Below are 16,671 nucleotides of genomic sequence, written 5' to 3' on the forward strand. Positions count from 1 at the left end.
ATGCTACTAGCCTCATATCATGAATATGCATAGCTATAGAGACAACTCCGATATAAATTATTAAAAAAATATAAAAAAGTTGCGTGGGTGTCACGTGTCCTACTTATATAAGTGCACTCGTAACAACCTAAGAATTACGAAACGTATATTAAATCAACTAAACATCACGTAGCAAATAAGCCATTAACCAAATTCGACACTCTCATTGACATCCATACAAAAACTCCTCACTTGGTGGGCAAAAATGCCACCTGATGGACGGAGGCAGATTTCCCTCCGAGTTGAGCCTCTCTCTTTACCTCTTACACTCTGCTTGTAGTATTTTAGAAGCGATCATAGGGCGAAGAGTCCATGTCATATTTGTTATTGCATGAAATGCTTCATACCTGCTTGCCTAGCCTACGATAATTGATAATACTGCTTCTTATTCTATTTCATGTCTCATTACGAAGAAGTAAAGGTCCATGGTTATGATTAATTTAGCAAAGCAGTGTCTGAGAGGAAAGGAAAGGACATATTTGCATATTTCTCTGGTGATAAAGACGCTCAAGGGTTGAGCTGGTGTCCAGATTGTGTGAAAGGTAACATAAGTATTGTTTTATGGCTATACATTGGTGTACCTGTCATGTATAGCAGTTGGCTTTCTTTCCCAGCTGTCTGTCATAGTGTGTCAGTCTCTGCTACATTATGGTTGGCAATTCATGGTAGCCAAGCCAACTAATCTCTGTAAAGTGTTTACAGGGGGTGCTTGTTTTGTGCAATATTTTCTGTATTTTTATTATATATTGTACTGTACTATTGTGTAATTTATGGTGTGCATAAATCAAAGCCTCACACATTTGCCATCTTTCTTCCCCTCCAGCTGAGCCAGTTGTTAGAGGAGAGATGTCCCACCTTCCTGAGGGCTCAGTCTTCTTCTACTGTCAGGTTGGAGAGAGGCCATAGTATGTAGGCTACTCAACTTTTTCTTCATATTCACTGGTGATGATAGCAGAATGATAGTGTTGTGCAATCCACAGGCAATAGAAAATAAGTATTCTTCTTACCCTCTGACCGTAGATTGCTTTGTATGTTTCTATTTTTAGTTTGGTCAGGGTGTGATGTGGGTGGGTATTCTATGTGTTTGGTATGGTTCCCAATCAGAGGCAGCTGTCAATCGTTGTCTCTGATTGAGAACCATACTTAGGCAGCCTGGTTTCGCCCTTGAGTTGTGGGTAGTTTATTTTTTTATTTTTGTGTGTGTATCAGCTGACAGAACTGTTTCGTACTCGGTATGGCTCGTTATTTTTTTAGTGTTCCGTTTTGATTAAATTTACAACATGAACACTTACCACTCTGCGCTTTGGGCTACTCCTTCTTTCACTAACGAAAACCATTACACCCTCAAATGCAGCTAGAAGTTTTGAAAAGCTTAAATACATTGTAGAAGTTGTAACATCATGAATTGGTGTCTCTCCTGGACAGCATATTTGAAATGAGCAAAATACACTGAACAATATAAACGCAATATGTAACGTGTTGGTTTCATGAGCTGAAATAAAAGGTCCCAGAAATGTTGTGCACAAATTTGTTTACATCCCTGTTGATGAGCATTTTATCCTTTGTCAAGATAATCCATCCACCTGGCAGGTGTGGCATATCAAGAAGCTGATTAAATTAATGATCATTACACAGGTGCAACTTGTGCTGGGGACAAAAGGCCGCTCTAAAATGTGCAGTTTTGTCACAACACAATGCCACAAATGTCTCAAGTTGTGAGGGAGTGCACAATTGGCATGCTGACTGTAGGAATGTTCACTAGAGCTGTTGACGGGTAATTTAATGTTAATTTCTGAACCATAAGCCTCCAATGTCATTTTAGAGAATTTGGCAGTACTTCCAACTGGCCTCAACCACAGATGTGTATAGCATTGTGTGAGCGGTTAGCTGATGTCGCCATTGTGAACAGAGTGCCCCATGGTGGTGGTGGGGTTATGGTATGAGCAGGCATAAGTTAAGGACAACACATTTAAATTTTATCGATGGCAAATGGAATGCACAGAGATACCGTGATGAGATCCTGAGGCCCATTCATCCGCTGCCATCACCTCATGTTTCAGCATTATAATTGACGGCCCCATGTCGCAAGGATCTGGACACAATTCCTGGAAGCTGGAAATTTCCCATTTATTCCATGTCCTGAATACTCACCAGACATGCAGTGGTGGAATAATTACCCAAATGTCATGCATGTCTGGGATGCTCTGGATAGGTGTACAACAGCCTGTTCCAATATCCAGCAACTTCACACAGGCCTTGAAGAGGAGTGGGACAACATTCCACAATCAGCCTGATCAACTCTATGCAAAGGAATTAGTCACGCTGCATGAGGCAAATTGGTCACACCAGATACTGACTGGTTTTCTGATCCACGTCCCTACCTTTCAAGGTATCTTGTAACCAACAGATGTATATCTGTATTCCCAGTTATGTGAAATCCATAGATTAGGGCCTAATGAATTTCCTTTTATGAACTCAGTTAAATCTTTTAAATTATTGCATGTTGCATTTATATTTTTGTTCAGTGTGTATATATATATATAAACACAATGCACAAAATTATACATTTGACCTAAATGTCTGACTTTTGGATTTAGCTTAATATACAGTGGGGAGAACAAGTATTTGATAACCTGCAAAATTGGCAGTGTTTCCTACTTAAAGCATGTAGAGGTCTGTCATTTATCAAAGGTACACTTCAACTGAGACGGAATCTAAAACAAATCCAGAAAATCACGTATGATTTGTAATTAATTAAATTGCATTTTATTGCATGACATAAGTATTTGATACATCAGAAAAGCAGAACTTAATATTTGGTACAGAAACCTTTGTTTGCAATTACAGAGATCATACGTTTCCTATAGTTCTTGACCAGGTTTGCACGCACAGCAGCAGGGATTTTGACCCACTCCTCCATACAGACCTTCTCCAGATTCTTCAGGTTTCGGGGCTGTCGCTGGGCAATACGGACTTTAAGCCCCCTCAAGATTTTCTATTGGGTTCAGGTCTGGAGAATTGCTAGGCCACTCCAGGACCTTGATGCTTCTTACGGAGCCACTCCTTAGTTGCCCTGGCTGTGTGTTTCGGGTCGTTGTCATGCTGGAAGACCCAGCCACGACCCATCTTCAATGCTCTTACTGAGGGAAGGAGGTTGTTGGCCAAGATCTCACGATACATGGCCCCATCCATCCTCCCCTCAATACGGTGCAGTCGTCCTGTCCCCTTTGCAGAAAAGCATCCCCAAAGAATGATGTTTCCACCTCCATGCTTCACGGTTGGGATGGTGTTCTTGGGGTTGTACTCATCCTTCTTCCTCCAAACACAGCGAGTGGAGTTTAGACCAAAAACCTATTTTTGTCTCATCAGACCACATGACCTTCTCCCATTCCTCCACTGGATCATCCAGATGGTCATTGGCAAACTTCAGACGGGCCTGGACATGCGCTGGCTTGAGCAGGGGGACCTTGCGTGCGCTGCAGGATTTTAATCCATGACGGCTTAGTGTGTTACTAATGGTTTTCTTGAGACTGGTCCCAGCTCTCTTCAGGTCATTGACCAGGTCCTGCCGTGTAGTTCTGGCCTGATACCTCACCTTCCTCATGATCATTGATGCCCCACGAGGTGAGATCTTGCATGGCGCCCCAGACCGAGGGTGATTCACCGTCATCTTGAACTTCTTCCATTTTCTAATAATTGCACCAACAGTTGTTGCCTTCTCACTAAGCTGCTTGCCTATTGTCCTGTAGCCCATCCCAGCCTTGTGCAGGTCTACAAATGTATCCCTGATGTCCTTACACATCTCTCTGGTCTTGGCCATTGTGGAGAGGTTGGAGTCTGTTTGATTGAGTGTGTGGACAGGTGTCTTTTATACAAGTAACGAGTTCAAACAGGTGCAGTTAATACAGGTAATGAGTGGAGAACAGGATGGCTTCTTAAAGAGAAACTAACAGGTCTGTGAGAGCCGGAATTCTTACTGGTTGGTAGGTGATCAAATACTTATGTCATGCAATAAAATGCAAATGAATTACTTAAAAATCATACAATGTGATTTTCTGGATTTTAGTTTTAGATTCCGTCTCTCACAGTTGAAGTGTACCTATGATAAAAAGTACAGACCTCGACATGCTTTGTAAGTAGGAAAACTTACAAAATCATCAGTGTATCAAATACTTGTTCTCCCCACTGTACCTTTTTATCTTCGACCAGTTGGAAGGATCCCAATAATGAATTCAAGAAGACTCTGAAGCTCAGTGGAGTTCCCACTCTGATCCGATATGGCACGGTGAGCATAAGTGCATGGCAAGATGACAAAGAAGGAGAATATCTGTAATCCATTTTAAAAGTGTGGCTTTTTCTTTTGGATTTTGTGGTAACACTCAATGGGTCCCAAAAGCGTTTATTATTATTATTTTATAGATAGTCAATCTGTATAAAATAAAAACACATTCGTGTTAACACATTAGTGAGGTTGTTATTAACCATTTATAAACTTTTTATAAATTCTTAATGAAATATACCTTCAGGGAAAGGGTTACCAAAACATGCTAAGTTCTGTTTCTTTTCTTCCATCTAATTCAGCCTCAGAAGCTGGTTGAGGAGGAGTGCTTCAAAGCTGACCTGGTGAGGATGATGTTCACTGAGGACTAGAGGGCTACAGAGGACCACACTTGCCCTGCACTTGGTCATCTTCCATTTCCCCCTCTCCTGAGATCCAGTCCCAGCCCAATCACATTTTCACTACACTTGATTGAATTGATTGTTTCATTGGAATTCAAATACACACTCCTCTCCCTGCGAGTCAGTGTCAATCAGTGAATGTGTTGCTATTCTTACATGGAAATAAAAAGCAACTATAACATAACCAGAGGCCTCGGTAGAGCTAGCTGACTGCTTTTCGAACTTGATGTTTAATTTTAAAAGAAGTTTGTCTATGGTGCAGTTCACTTTCTGAGAAGCTAGGTGGCTCCCTCAGCCTGTCTAAATATATTAGGCCTAATATGTCTTATAATAAAACATTTAAAAAATCAGAAATGATAGAAATATAAATTCTAACTTTTTATGCGAAATTACAAATTAGATCATATAATTGGCACATTTGATATGTCTTTGTAAACCGAGAAAAAAAAGTAAGCTCCGTATAGGCTCATGAAGAAGAAAAAAGTAACCTATCCCTAGTGCTGTCATATGGGTTTAATGTACACATAGGCCTAAACATGTCATGTGTCTACCATGTAGGCCTAAACATGCTCAATGCTGACAACAATCAGTTATTGAATAGTGAACTTGATCAAGTAGTGTTATTAAATACCAGACCAAACAAAGGTGGTCTAAATGTTTTATATTACATACATCAAAAATATCATATTGACTCAACATCGCCATTTTATAACTAGGTATCATGAAAGAGTTGCTTGCTTTGAAGTGATGAGCGCAACCACAATAAGAGGAGTATAAGTGGAGCGCATTCCTGCACACCACACATTGGAGCAGCTGAGCTGAGAAGCGGAAAAGGGTATCTGTCGTCGTGCACACATTTGAGCATAGGCTATACCACGAATTGGGGCTCTCCAAGGAAGCTAAATTGGAGGACGAGGGCGTGTTTGTTTTTACTGAGCCTTTCAGTTTTCATTTTCTGCAGTCTTGGTAAGAGAACGGAATATATTAGGGTCTGTTTCAAGGACTCGAGCAGAGATGTCAGAGTTTCTGGTGAATCTACTCGGGGAGCGGCTCGTCAACAGCGAGACAGCCGAGGTGGATGTACAGGCGCTGGGCAGCAAGCTGTCCCTGGTCGGGCTCTACTTCGGCTGCAGTTTAAACGGCCCCTGTAAGCAGTTCAACGCCAGTCTGTGTGAGTTTTATAGCAAGTTCAAAAAATCATCTGAACATAAAGACACATTGGAAATCGTCTTCGTCTCATCTGATCAGGACCAGAAACATTGGCAAGACTTTTTACAGGAGATGCAATGGCCGGCATTGCCTTTCAAAGATAGACACAAAAAGGTAAGAAGTGACCAATTAATTCAAATGTGAATCTGGAATTGAGTCACGATATAAAAAAACATATGTGACAGAAATATATTTAGCCTACCCTGGCCATTTGGCCAATAAACCCTTACTTAATTAAACACCTCGCCCAATTACATAGGCCTACCTTACAGTGCACAGGTATATGCATTTATTTGGGTCATTGGACATAATTGACGGTGGAACCAAAAGTTGATACAGGGTCTAACATATTTTGTTTCTAATGTTGCCAGCTGACCTATTTTTCAGTAGGTAGATTCGTTTGTCTCTCATGTATACATAATATGGTTTACAGAAGGTCCAATGTATTTATTCCAGGTTCCATTGTTTGTATTGGATATAATATATAGCCTATCTATTGTGCACCCCAGTGGCATGTGTCACAGGTTATCTACAGCCTATATATCCATATTGAAATAAGAGAATGACACACACACACCGGTAGTGGGAATAAATGCTAATGTTAAATTGTGTTATTCATAGTTGCATTTGTAGAATCCTTTTTAATTGAAACACTCAAGTAACAAATTACATTGTTTTGGGGCAGGACAATTGACCCAAAAATATTGTCAAGATATTGACCAAAACTGGACTTATTGTAGGCCTATAGCAATTAGAAATAGTGACCATGCTATATAAATATAGTTCAAAAGTTTGTTTTAATTGTTTGTTCTATATATGGATACCTAATATCTATGGTTTATTATAGCCAAGGTGAAATGATCGATGATCAAAAACACATTATACCTTTTTCTCTTTGTATTTTTACAATAACAATTTTCAGCAAGTGTTCGTGAAATATGTGAGACTCGATACAATTACCTAGTCTTTAGCTGTTAGGCTGTTGTTCAATTAGTTATTTAATTGCAGGGCCATTATTTAGGATACAGAAGTCAACATCTCACAATAGGCCTACACATTACACAGCTATTGGAAAACACCCATACGTTTGAAAAAGGAGAAGGTTTAATCAAATTTCCTATAAATAAACCTGTAGGTGACACAAATTAATTTTATTTGCATTATCTGTCCATCTCTTTCATATGGGTTTAATGTAATGGTTTCAAAATAGATGCTTAGCCTATGGATGTTAAGAAAGATTATGAGCTTAATCATAATAACCTTTCACAGAAAATTGCCAAATCTTTTTCTATGTACACTGTCCATTTATTTATTCATTATTTTACCTTGCACACATCGAATAAAATGTCCTTAATGTATCACAATTATTCTGATGTTTTTTTATAATATATATTTATACCTTTTATTTAACTAGCCAAATCAGTTAAGAACACATTCTTATTTACAATGACGGTCTAGGAACAGTGGGATAACTGCCTTGTTCAGGGGCAGAATGACAGATTTTTACCTTGTCAGCTCGGTGATTCGATATAGCAACCTTTCGGTTACTGGCCCAATGTTCTAACCACTAGGCTACCTGCCACCCTCTTCCGTGTGTGCAATTTGACAAATTATTACAGTTACTGTCCCATATAATTAATCTAGGCCTATATCGTAAATATGATTACTACAATATCTTCATGTCTGTATTTATTTTCTGGACATGAATTCAATAAACGTACAAATAGCATGTTGTGAAAGCCTTTTTAAATGTTTAGGCTGATGTCAGAGTTTTGTATAATGTACATTTATGGTAAGGCAAGGGTTTCAGGATTAGAAATAAAGTATACCTAGATGATACCTGCATCATGCTGCAGGTTCACCCACATCAGGATCCATTTTGGGTCCTCCTCACCTCCAGTTTCCTACATACGTCAGCATGTCTGTATTAAAAACAAATGATGATCCTTAATAACAAATTACAATTAATCCCACAGACTGTCTCGGCTAGCCGATGTGTCTCGGCTTGCAGCTGCATGCACATAATCTATATGCTATAAAGAATATCATTGTGTACATTGCAATCGTTAGGGAGAGGAGGGTAGAGGGAGAGAGCCGAGTTAGTGTGAATATAAATCTAATTGTCTGCAGAGAACAGACCTGCGCCGTTCTCAGTGCCCTGCTGCTGCTACCCTGTTGGCAGTACAGGACATTAAATCCAGTAATGGCTGGTGAAGACATTATCATGGTCTCTAGGCCCCACAGGATAGGTATAAAATACAATTTCACAGTGAAGAAAACAAACCAGGAAATCATACCATACTGTTTCTATCTCTTTAAAATAATGGGAGCAGAATATGGTGATAAAGGAGGCTGGCTTTTAGTTGGATGGTGATCATTTCCTTGTCCTAAGTTGCCAGGGCAACTCTTTTATTTGGAAATATTCTCTCTGTATTAACAATATATATATGGTAAAAGCTCAGGTTGCCCATCCCGGCGGTGATACAATCTTCGGCAAAATCATTCGCAAGGAGATTACTGCAAAAATATTATTTGAAGATGGGGCCTAGAGACCATGATAATGTACACAATTATATTTATATATTTATATATATATATATGAGAGCTCTTCCGTGTCTTATTACATTGCCACACTAGGCTAGTAAAAAGGATTTGCAGAAGATATCTGTAAGAATAGTTCTGCATGCACTACTATCGGCCAGTGGAATGATATTTTGTACAATGTGCCATTTTAGTGGATGTTTTTTAAATGTATTTACCTGATCTAGGCCTACCCAGTTTACCTACATACCAGCAAGTAATTACTACATCAACATTTGACCACCTCTTCAATGAAATGGAGACATTTAGGATGATTATCTTTCAACTGTAAGGGTATACGGGACCTTTTTAAATGAGCCTTGGCCTCTTGGCTCCACACCATCCAACCCTTCCCCATGTTCATCAAATAGCGTGCTGCATATTTTATGAACTATTTGTGAATTTTCTTAGTGCAGTCTTTTCCTGTAGAACCCTAACCCTCACTTTTAATAGGTGCAGCTTATTTTGATTCAATCAAGGCCCTTTTTAATGTGCTGCAGATTGTTTGTGTTTCACTTCATTATGCAGTCCAGGCGTGAAGGAGGGGAATGATGGAGGCATTTGATTTGAGGGCGGGAGGGATGGGAGTTGTTTTGGGCCAGTCTGGGAGGAGCGTATAGCCACATTGCAGCCTTATTGTGTTCTGAATGCTGCTGGTGGAAAATATTCTGCAGCATTAACATTGCCATTGTTCATATTTCGAGTGCGGCCATGACTTGGCTAAGGCTACCTGAGAGTTGTGTACAACTTTGCATTTAACTCGGACAGTGCCACCAGTATTAATTGCAGAGTAATTGTGACCTTCAGTACAGCAGGGGCCTGAAGGAGTGTGTCTGTTAGGGGTTTAACTAACCTCTGGCCTGCTCTGTTTTGTATACTGAAGAGTTGCTGTTTCATTGAGCAGTCAGATGTAGGTCACACTACCCTAGCCTTCTGACATGTCCTAAGGCAAGTACATGTTTAGTGTTTACTTAAGGTTTCATGTGGCCTATATATTTCCCCCCTTCAGAATGATTCTTTTGGCATCTGTGTGTGCATTGACGTGAATGTGATTTCTGCTCCTGTAGCCAGGCTTTATAATGCATTAGATGGCGTTGTAGCCTTGTGGGTTGGCTATGTAGTCTCAGCCTTTGTCTGCTGCACAGATGTGGCCTTATCACCAGGACGGGTATATGAAGCTCCTGGCACCTGATAAGGGAAGCTTTGCTTCAGAGGAGATATCATCTGTATATATATATCAGCTGCGTCTACATGAGCTGGCTAATTATTTATTACCATTTATATGCTGTTTATTTTCCACTCATTCTTCACATTTTATATTAACATGACTTTTAGTTGATTTAAAAAAATAAGGTGACAACCTCACCAATATGACTTATCAGTGCTTGTTATCATACACAGTTGTCCAAAGGCGGCATCTGTGCCTATATTGCGATCAGAACCCGTTTCCAGTAAATGGGAGGGAAGTAAGACAAGGTAATGCTCTATTCTAAATCAACATGTCTGTTTAGAAGAAACACATTTGAGTCCAGATCTTGTCTGTATGCGAGTGTGATCATAGCAACCAGTAAGAGAGAGAGAGAGAGAGTGTGTGTGTGTGAAAGAGGGGGAGGGAGAGCGATACCTAATTGGTGTATGATGTTGACCTGGTGGAGGGCTACATTGTGGGTAGTAAGTGGCCCTCTTTCCCCCCCCTCTTCTCAGGCCTGGCTGGGCTCTGGCTGTAGGCAGGGGAGGCGAGAGAGGCAGCTCTGTTGATCGACACAGGGCTCATCTCCTGGCACAGCCAGCAATCTCTCTCCATCGCCGCTTTCAGAGCCCCATCACCCACCAGGCCCCCCTCTCCCTCCCTCCGTCCACCCCTCATACAGTAGTTTCCCCTCCCTCCCTCCGTCCACCCCTCATACAGTAGTTTCCCCTCCCTTCTCATTCCCTACACTGCACTTGCTTTCTCTTGTCCTATGTAGTCTATTCTGTTGCTCACATCGCTGGGAATGTTTTTTATCTAACTATGCAGAGACGAGATGACATACTGAAGACATCGTCTTACGTCTTTTACAAGTGAGGAGATTTAGTGTTTTGAAAGGACCTTGGGGGCATTAGGTTTGTGACTATTAGGCAGGTTTTCGTTTTGAAGAGTCACATAAGGAGTCTGGCCCACTGCAGTGTCGTGCTCCACTGGGTCGGAGCCAGCTTCATGAGGACTAGAGCCACAGCTGCTAGGTGCTTCAGAGAGGGGCTAAGGGTGCCTGTCATCAGGGTGTCACTGATCTGATGAAAACTGCACCGCGTCCTGCTCATCACATATCTCAGCCCTGCGCCTCCTTGTGCCTGCTGCGCTCCTTTGATTCCAGCAGGAGCAGCTGGAAAAAGCCCGCTGCATGCCCTCTTGTCTGCAGGTGATAATGTGCAATTCCTTATCTGTAAACGTCACATTTGGTTGGGGTTGACCTGTGTAGATGCTCTCTCACCTGTCAATTTCACATGTGTGTGTGAAATAGTTTGGGCTGATATACTGCTGCTGATAAGTGGATAACTAGGTGAACAAACACTGAGCCTTATTACACACAGGGTAAACCCTTTTGATAAACCGTATGGCTCATGCTGAGAGGACATAGTTTAAAGTTATTCCCATCAGTCAGGATGAAAGACTTGGCTAGATAACCCTCTCCTGAAGAGATGGTAAGTAAGACCACCATGATAAGATTGCATACATAAATGATCAAGGCTAACTATGCAGTGGGGTGACCCCAAGTGCTTAATTTGTAAATCGGGAGGTGCCTGAACAAAAAGGGAGCGTGAAAGGGTGGTAACCGATGGGGCTCTGAGATACCAGATGAACGTATGGGGGGGGGGGAAACAACTTTCTAATAAAGCATTGCATACATGTCATCGTAGAGGTGCTTGCAGGAGTTGCATACATGTCATCGTAGAGGTGCTTGCAGGAGTTGCATACATGTCATCGTAGAGGTGCTTGCAGGAGTTGCACACATGGGATATATTTTTATAGCCTACGGTCCGAGAAAGATTAGGCCTTTCTATAAACTCATTTCATGCAATTTTCTGTAATTTTACATGACTGGAGACCTTAGCATAATCTTTTTCTAATACCGCACAAATGATCGAAATGACCGGCTACTGATAAGCAGAATCTGAGATCATTAAAAACGACTTTGTCTTGAATCCTTCAATAGTTTAAGGCCTAGGTGTGTGGAGACAAATGTTTTACAATCTGAGGAGGAAATTCTAGTTCTAGAAAAGTTTTCCAGTTTCTCTAACTCACTCAATGATGATCGTCTCACGCACCGGAGATGGCCTGTGTGCTCATGCCAAAAGCCTCTCTCGTTTTACTTTGTAAAACAATGCTGTTCACTCAATAGGCCTATTTGGAAGTTGATAGAATATTTTGGAAGCTTCTACAGACAGATTAGACTTCTCTGTTCAGCAGGAGCCATTTGCTTTCCAACCTGTGTTTCCCCCTGATTGTATTTGAGATATTGCGAAAGACCTGTTTTGGCTGCATGCTGTTCACTGACAGATTTGCCACACATTCAGGACTGCTACAAACAATCCACATCTAGGCAATAAAAAAAGAAACTATTGATCCTCTTTGGGTAAATGATAGGCTTATATTCCTGGTGTAGTATTCTGAATTCATTACATTTCTTTCTGAAAAGATAGCAGTACTTCTTTAACTTTGGAAAATGTATTTATATTTATCAGGGGTGCTGCAGCGTCCTTCCCGCAGCTATGATTCTATCAGGAAATAAATGATGAATTACAATGCTGGAGAGATGGTTGCAGCCTCATGGCTATCAGAGATAATAGAAAGTGAATCTCATTCTAGTTCTGTGAGAGATGCAGGCACGCTTCTCTCTCACCACAGCACCAGCCAATCAAATGTATTTATAAAGCCCATTTTACATCAGCAGATGTCACAAAGTGCTGTACAGAAACCCAGCCTGAAACGCCAAACAGCAAGCAATGCAGATGTAGAAGCACGGTGGCTAGGAAAAACTCCATAGAAAGGCAAGAACCTAGAGAGGAACCAGGCTCTGAGGGATGGCCAGTCCTTTTCGGGCTGTGCCGGGTGATGATTTTAAGAGTGCATGGCCATGAAGGCTAGATTGTTCTTCAAGATGTTCAAACGTTCATAGATGACCAGCAGGGTCAAATAATAATCCCAGTGGTTGCAGAGGGTGCAACAGGTCAGTACCTCAGGTGTAAATGTCAGTTGGCTTTTCATAGCCAAGCATTGACGTTGAGACCGCAAGTGTGGGAGAGAGCGAGTCAAAAACAGCAGTTCCGGGACAAGGTAGCTCATCTGGTGAACAGGTCAGGGTTCCTTAGCCACAGGCAGAACAGTTGAAACTGGAGCAGCACCACGACCAGGTGGAATGGGGACAGCCAGGAGTCATCAGGCCAGGTTGTCCTGAGGCATGGTCATGGGGCTCATGTCCTCCAGGAGGGGAGGGAGAGAGGGGGAGCATACTTAAATTCACACAAGACACCAGAGAATTACACCAGATATAACAGGCTGATCCTAGCCCCCCAGCACATAATAGACTATTGCAGCATAGATACTGGAGCCTGAGACAAGGTGGGATGGGTTGGGGGACACTGTGGCCCTGTCCGACGATACCCCCCGGACAGGGCCAACCAGGCAGGATATAACCCTACCCACTTTTCCAAAACAAAGCCCCCATACCACTACTAGAGGGATGTCAACAGACCACCAACTTACTACCCTGAGACAAGGCTGAGTATAGGGGCGGCAGGGTAGCCTAGTGGTTAGAGTGTTGGGCTAGTAACCAGAATGTTGCAAGTTCAAATCCCCAAGCTGACAAGGTACAAATCTGTCGTTCTGCCCCTGAACAGGCAGTTAACCCACTGTTCCTAGGCAGTCATTGAAAATAAGAATTTGTTCTTATCTGACTTGCCTAGTTAAATAAAGGTAAAATAAAAATAAATAGCCCACAAAGATCTCCTCCTCCACATGAGCCCGAGGGGGTGCAAAACCGGACAGGAAGATCACGTCAGTGACTCAAACCACTCAAGTTACGCACCCCTCCTGGGGACGGCATGGAAGAGCACTAGTCAGCCAATGACTCAACCTCCGTAATAGGGTCAGTCCCAAATGGCACCCTATTTCCTACATGGTGCACTTCTTTTGACCAGGGGCCATAGGGTTAAAAGTAATGCACTACATAGGGAATAGGGGTGTCATTTGAGACAGTAGCTGTGTGACTGAGCGTGTGGTCCTGTAATGTAAATAATATACACTACCGCTCAAAAGTTTGGGGTCACTTAGTTTGGGGTCCTTGTTTTTGAAAGAAAAGCACATTTTTCTTGTCCATTAAAAGAACATCAAATTGACCAGAAATACAGTGTAGACATTGTTAATGTTGTAAATGACTATTGTAGCTGGAAAATGGCAGATAAAAAAATAAAAAAATATATATATATATGGAATATCTACATAGGTGTACAGAGGCCCATTATCAGCAACCATCACTCCTGTGTTCCAATGACACGTTGTGTTAGCTAATCCAAGTTTATAATTTTAAAGAGCTAATTGATCATTAGAATACCCTTTTGCAATTGTTAGCACAGCTGAAAACTGTTGTGCTAATTAAAGAAGCAATAAAAGTAGCATTCTTTAGACTAGTTGAGTATCTGGAGCATCAGCATTTGTGGGTTTGATTACAGGCTCAAAATCTTTCTTCTGAAACTCATCAGTCTATTCCTATTCTGAGAAATTAAGGCTATAGAAAGCAAGAAATTGCCAAGAAACTGAAGATCTCGTACAACACTGTATACTACTCCCTTCACAGAACAGTGCAAACTAGCTCAGACCAGAATAGAAAGCGTTGGAGGCCCCGGTGCACAATTGAGCAAGAAGACAAATACATTAGTGTCTAGTTTGAAAAACAGGCGCCTCACAAGTCCTCAACTGGCAGCTTCAATAAATAGTACCCGCAAAACACCAGTCTCAACGTCAACAGTGAAGAGGTGTCTCCGGGATGCTGACCTTCTAGGCAGAGTTGTGAAGAAAAAGCCATATCTCAGATTGGCCAATAAAAAGAAAGGATTAAGATGGGCAAAAGAACACAGGCACTGGACAGAGGAACTCTGCCTAGAAGGCCAGCATTCCGGAGTCGCGTCTTCACTGTTGACGTTGAGACTGGTGTTTGTGAGAGGTGACAATAGGTTGATGTTAAAGGGGAGTTTAAGTTACCCTCTGAAAACTGGTGAAAACAGTGTGGCTGACTTGTAGACTACAACCAGAATTTCTGTGTGTCCTCTAAGCAACCTGATCTGTTTCTACATCCGTTATCTGCCTGTAAATGTAAACACACAAAGACGCTGAGGCTGTGACCTTGGTCTGTGAACTACTGAAAAGATACACTGGGATTGGGCCTATGGCTTTTCCCCCACTATTCTGCAGCTGACCCATTGATACAGGCTCTCTGTTTGTGGTTTTCGACCAGAAGTTTCCACAGTAGAGTACTAGCATGGCCATGTCTTCACCACATTGTCTACAGTAACACTGCAATGAGAACAACTGATGATTCTCCAGCTTATATACATTATTCCAAACCAACCTCAATTAGCACATACTAGCCTCTCCAAGAATGCCCACTTTCCTCATTTCGTTTCTTCAAATGCACTAAATACAGGAAATGAAATACCAGAGACACTGACTAGATATTAATTAAGAATGACTTCGTTTATTTTCCATGGAAATAAACATTGTTGTTATTCTGTCTTGATGATCCTACCCTCAACTGCTGTTTTCCTTGCGATGCTGCCATGTCCATATTTGCTTAGCGAACGTGGTGTGAGATTTCCCCAGGTCTTAGGACCCCCCCCCTCCAGTCAAAACAGTCACACAGTCCTCTAGTCTGTAATTTCCCCCCACACCCCAGTTCTGCATTCATTTCCAGCATAATAACCCTGTAGCAACCCCCGCCCCCCAGAGGCAGTCTGCCATCCGGAACAGAGCTCATGTCTTTCGGTTTCCTTTTGTTTTCTCTCCTAGATTGCAAGGTTTTTGTTTCATTCCCCAGTTACAGTTTCCCTCTCATCATACCTTCTGATCACATTTCTCCAGAGGAGGCATAGGAAACCATGGTGATCAGTGAATACATGGTGTAGTGGTCAGAGAAGTGGACTGATGTACGGAGGAATGTTTATCTGGAAGGAAGGTCAATTGAGTTAAGCCTCCACATTTTATTACACATGCACAGCTCTCACAGTTGTTGTTTACATTTTCTGTGTAATAACAGTTGATTTTTCAATGACCGTTTTGTATACAATGCAAGAAGTCCTTAGTCTCTACACTGAAACATTCCCCTCAAATATCCTCTCTCCCTGTGCTATTGTCTCACCAGCCTAATAGGAGATGGATGGCAGACCGTTGAATGAGAAGGGTGTGAATCCTGGTCATGTGACTATTCTGCAGCTCTGGCTCCTGTCTGAAAGAGGCTTACTATGCAAACAGGCCCACTGTCTCAGCTTGAGCCTGGCAGACTGACACATTGGCTCTAGCCCTGCTGTCTTGTCTACTATTGAGTTGTTGGGAGCAAGTGGTGGGAGTATTTATTTTTTATTTTTGTATTATTCTGCTGTGAGAACCCAAATACCATTACAGGGTACATTATAATATTACATTGCCAGTACAATCAATCTGTAATCTATGTATAACTACAGTGCAGATACTGTAGGAAGGCACTGAGCAGGAGAGGAATAATATGAGGACTGGACTGGTAGTGTGACTGTGGGAGCCTAAGAGACTGACTGCTCTGCACTGCTGTAATCTTAAAAAGCTTTGTGACAAAGAGGACGGAGTTGTATCCAATCCACCTCTCTGTAAGAGTGCAGAGAGGGTGGTGCTGAGGGAGAGAATATGTGGTGAGGAGGGAGAGAGAGCAGGAATCTCAAGGAGATGATCCTTATTGTGGCTGGAAACGTACAACGTTTTCAATAAATCCTCTCTTGAATTATAGATTTTAATTTTTTGGTCTAGATTTTCAAATCACCATTGACTTTCCAAGCAGATGTTTTTCTTTACCCTACTGTACTGCAAGTCTCTGTTACCTAAAAGGGGGACTGATGTGGGTAAGGTTCCATTTGAGGTCTCAGTAAGCCCCAGTGAAAGGG

General features: G+C 41.8%; 2 protein-coding genes across 2 annotated transcripts in view; both read left to right on the forward strand.

Annotated features, from left to right (window-relative positions):
• The first annotated feature begins 265 nt into the window (after positions 1–265).
• Positions 266–5,135, forward strand: LOC109909129 (thioredoxin domain-containing protein 17). Its single transcript, XM_020508079.2, is given in 4 exon segments — positions 266–581; positions 863–944; positions 4,249–4,324; positions 4,621–5,135. Coding segments are annotated over 4 exon segments (372 nt in total). The 5' UTR covers positions 266–436; the 3' UTR covers positions 4,690–5,135.
• Positions 5,136–5,511: 376 nt separating this feature from the next.
• Positions 5,512–16,671, forward strand: part of LOC109909125 (nucleoredoxin) — a 58,049-nt gene continuing 46,889 nt past the window's right edge. Inside the window, exon 1 of the mRNA XM_020508068.2 lies at positions 5,512–6,042. Coding sequence (XP_020363657.2) covers positions 5,734–6,042 — 309 coding nt within the window. The 5' untranslated portion in view covers positions 5,512–5,733. The remainder of the gene's footprint in view (positions 6,043–16,671) is intronic.

This window comes from Oncorhynchus kisutch, linkage group LG18 (assembly GCF_002021735.2).
Source record: "Oncorhynchus kisutch isolate 150728-3 linkage group LG18, Okis_V2, whole genome shotgun sequence".
NCBI lineage: Eukaryota > Metazoa > Chordata > Actinopteri > Salmoniformes > Salmonidae > Oncorhynchus > Oncorhynchus kisutch.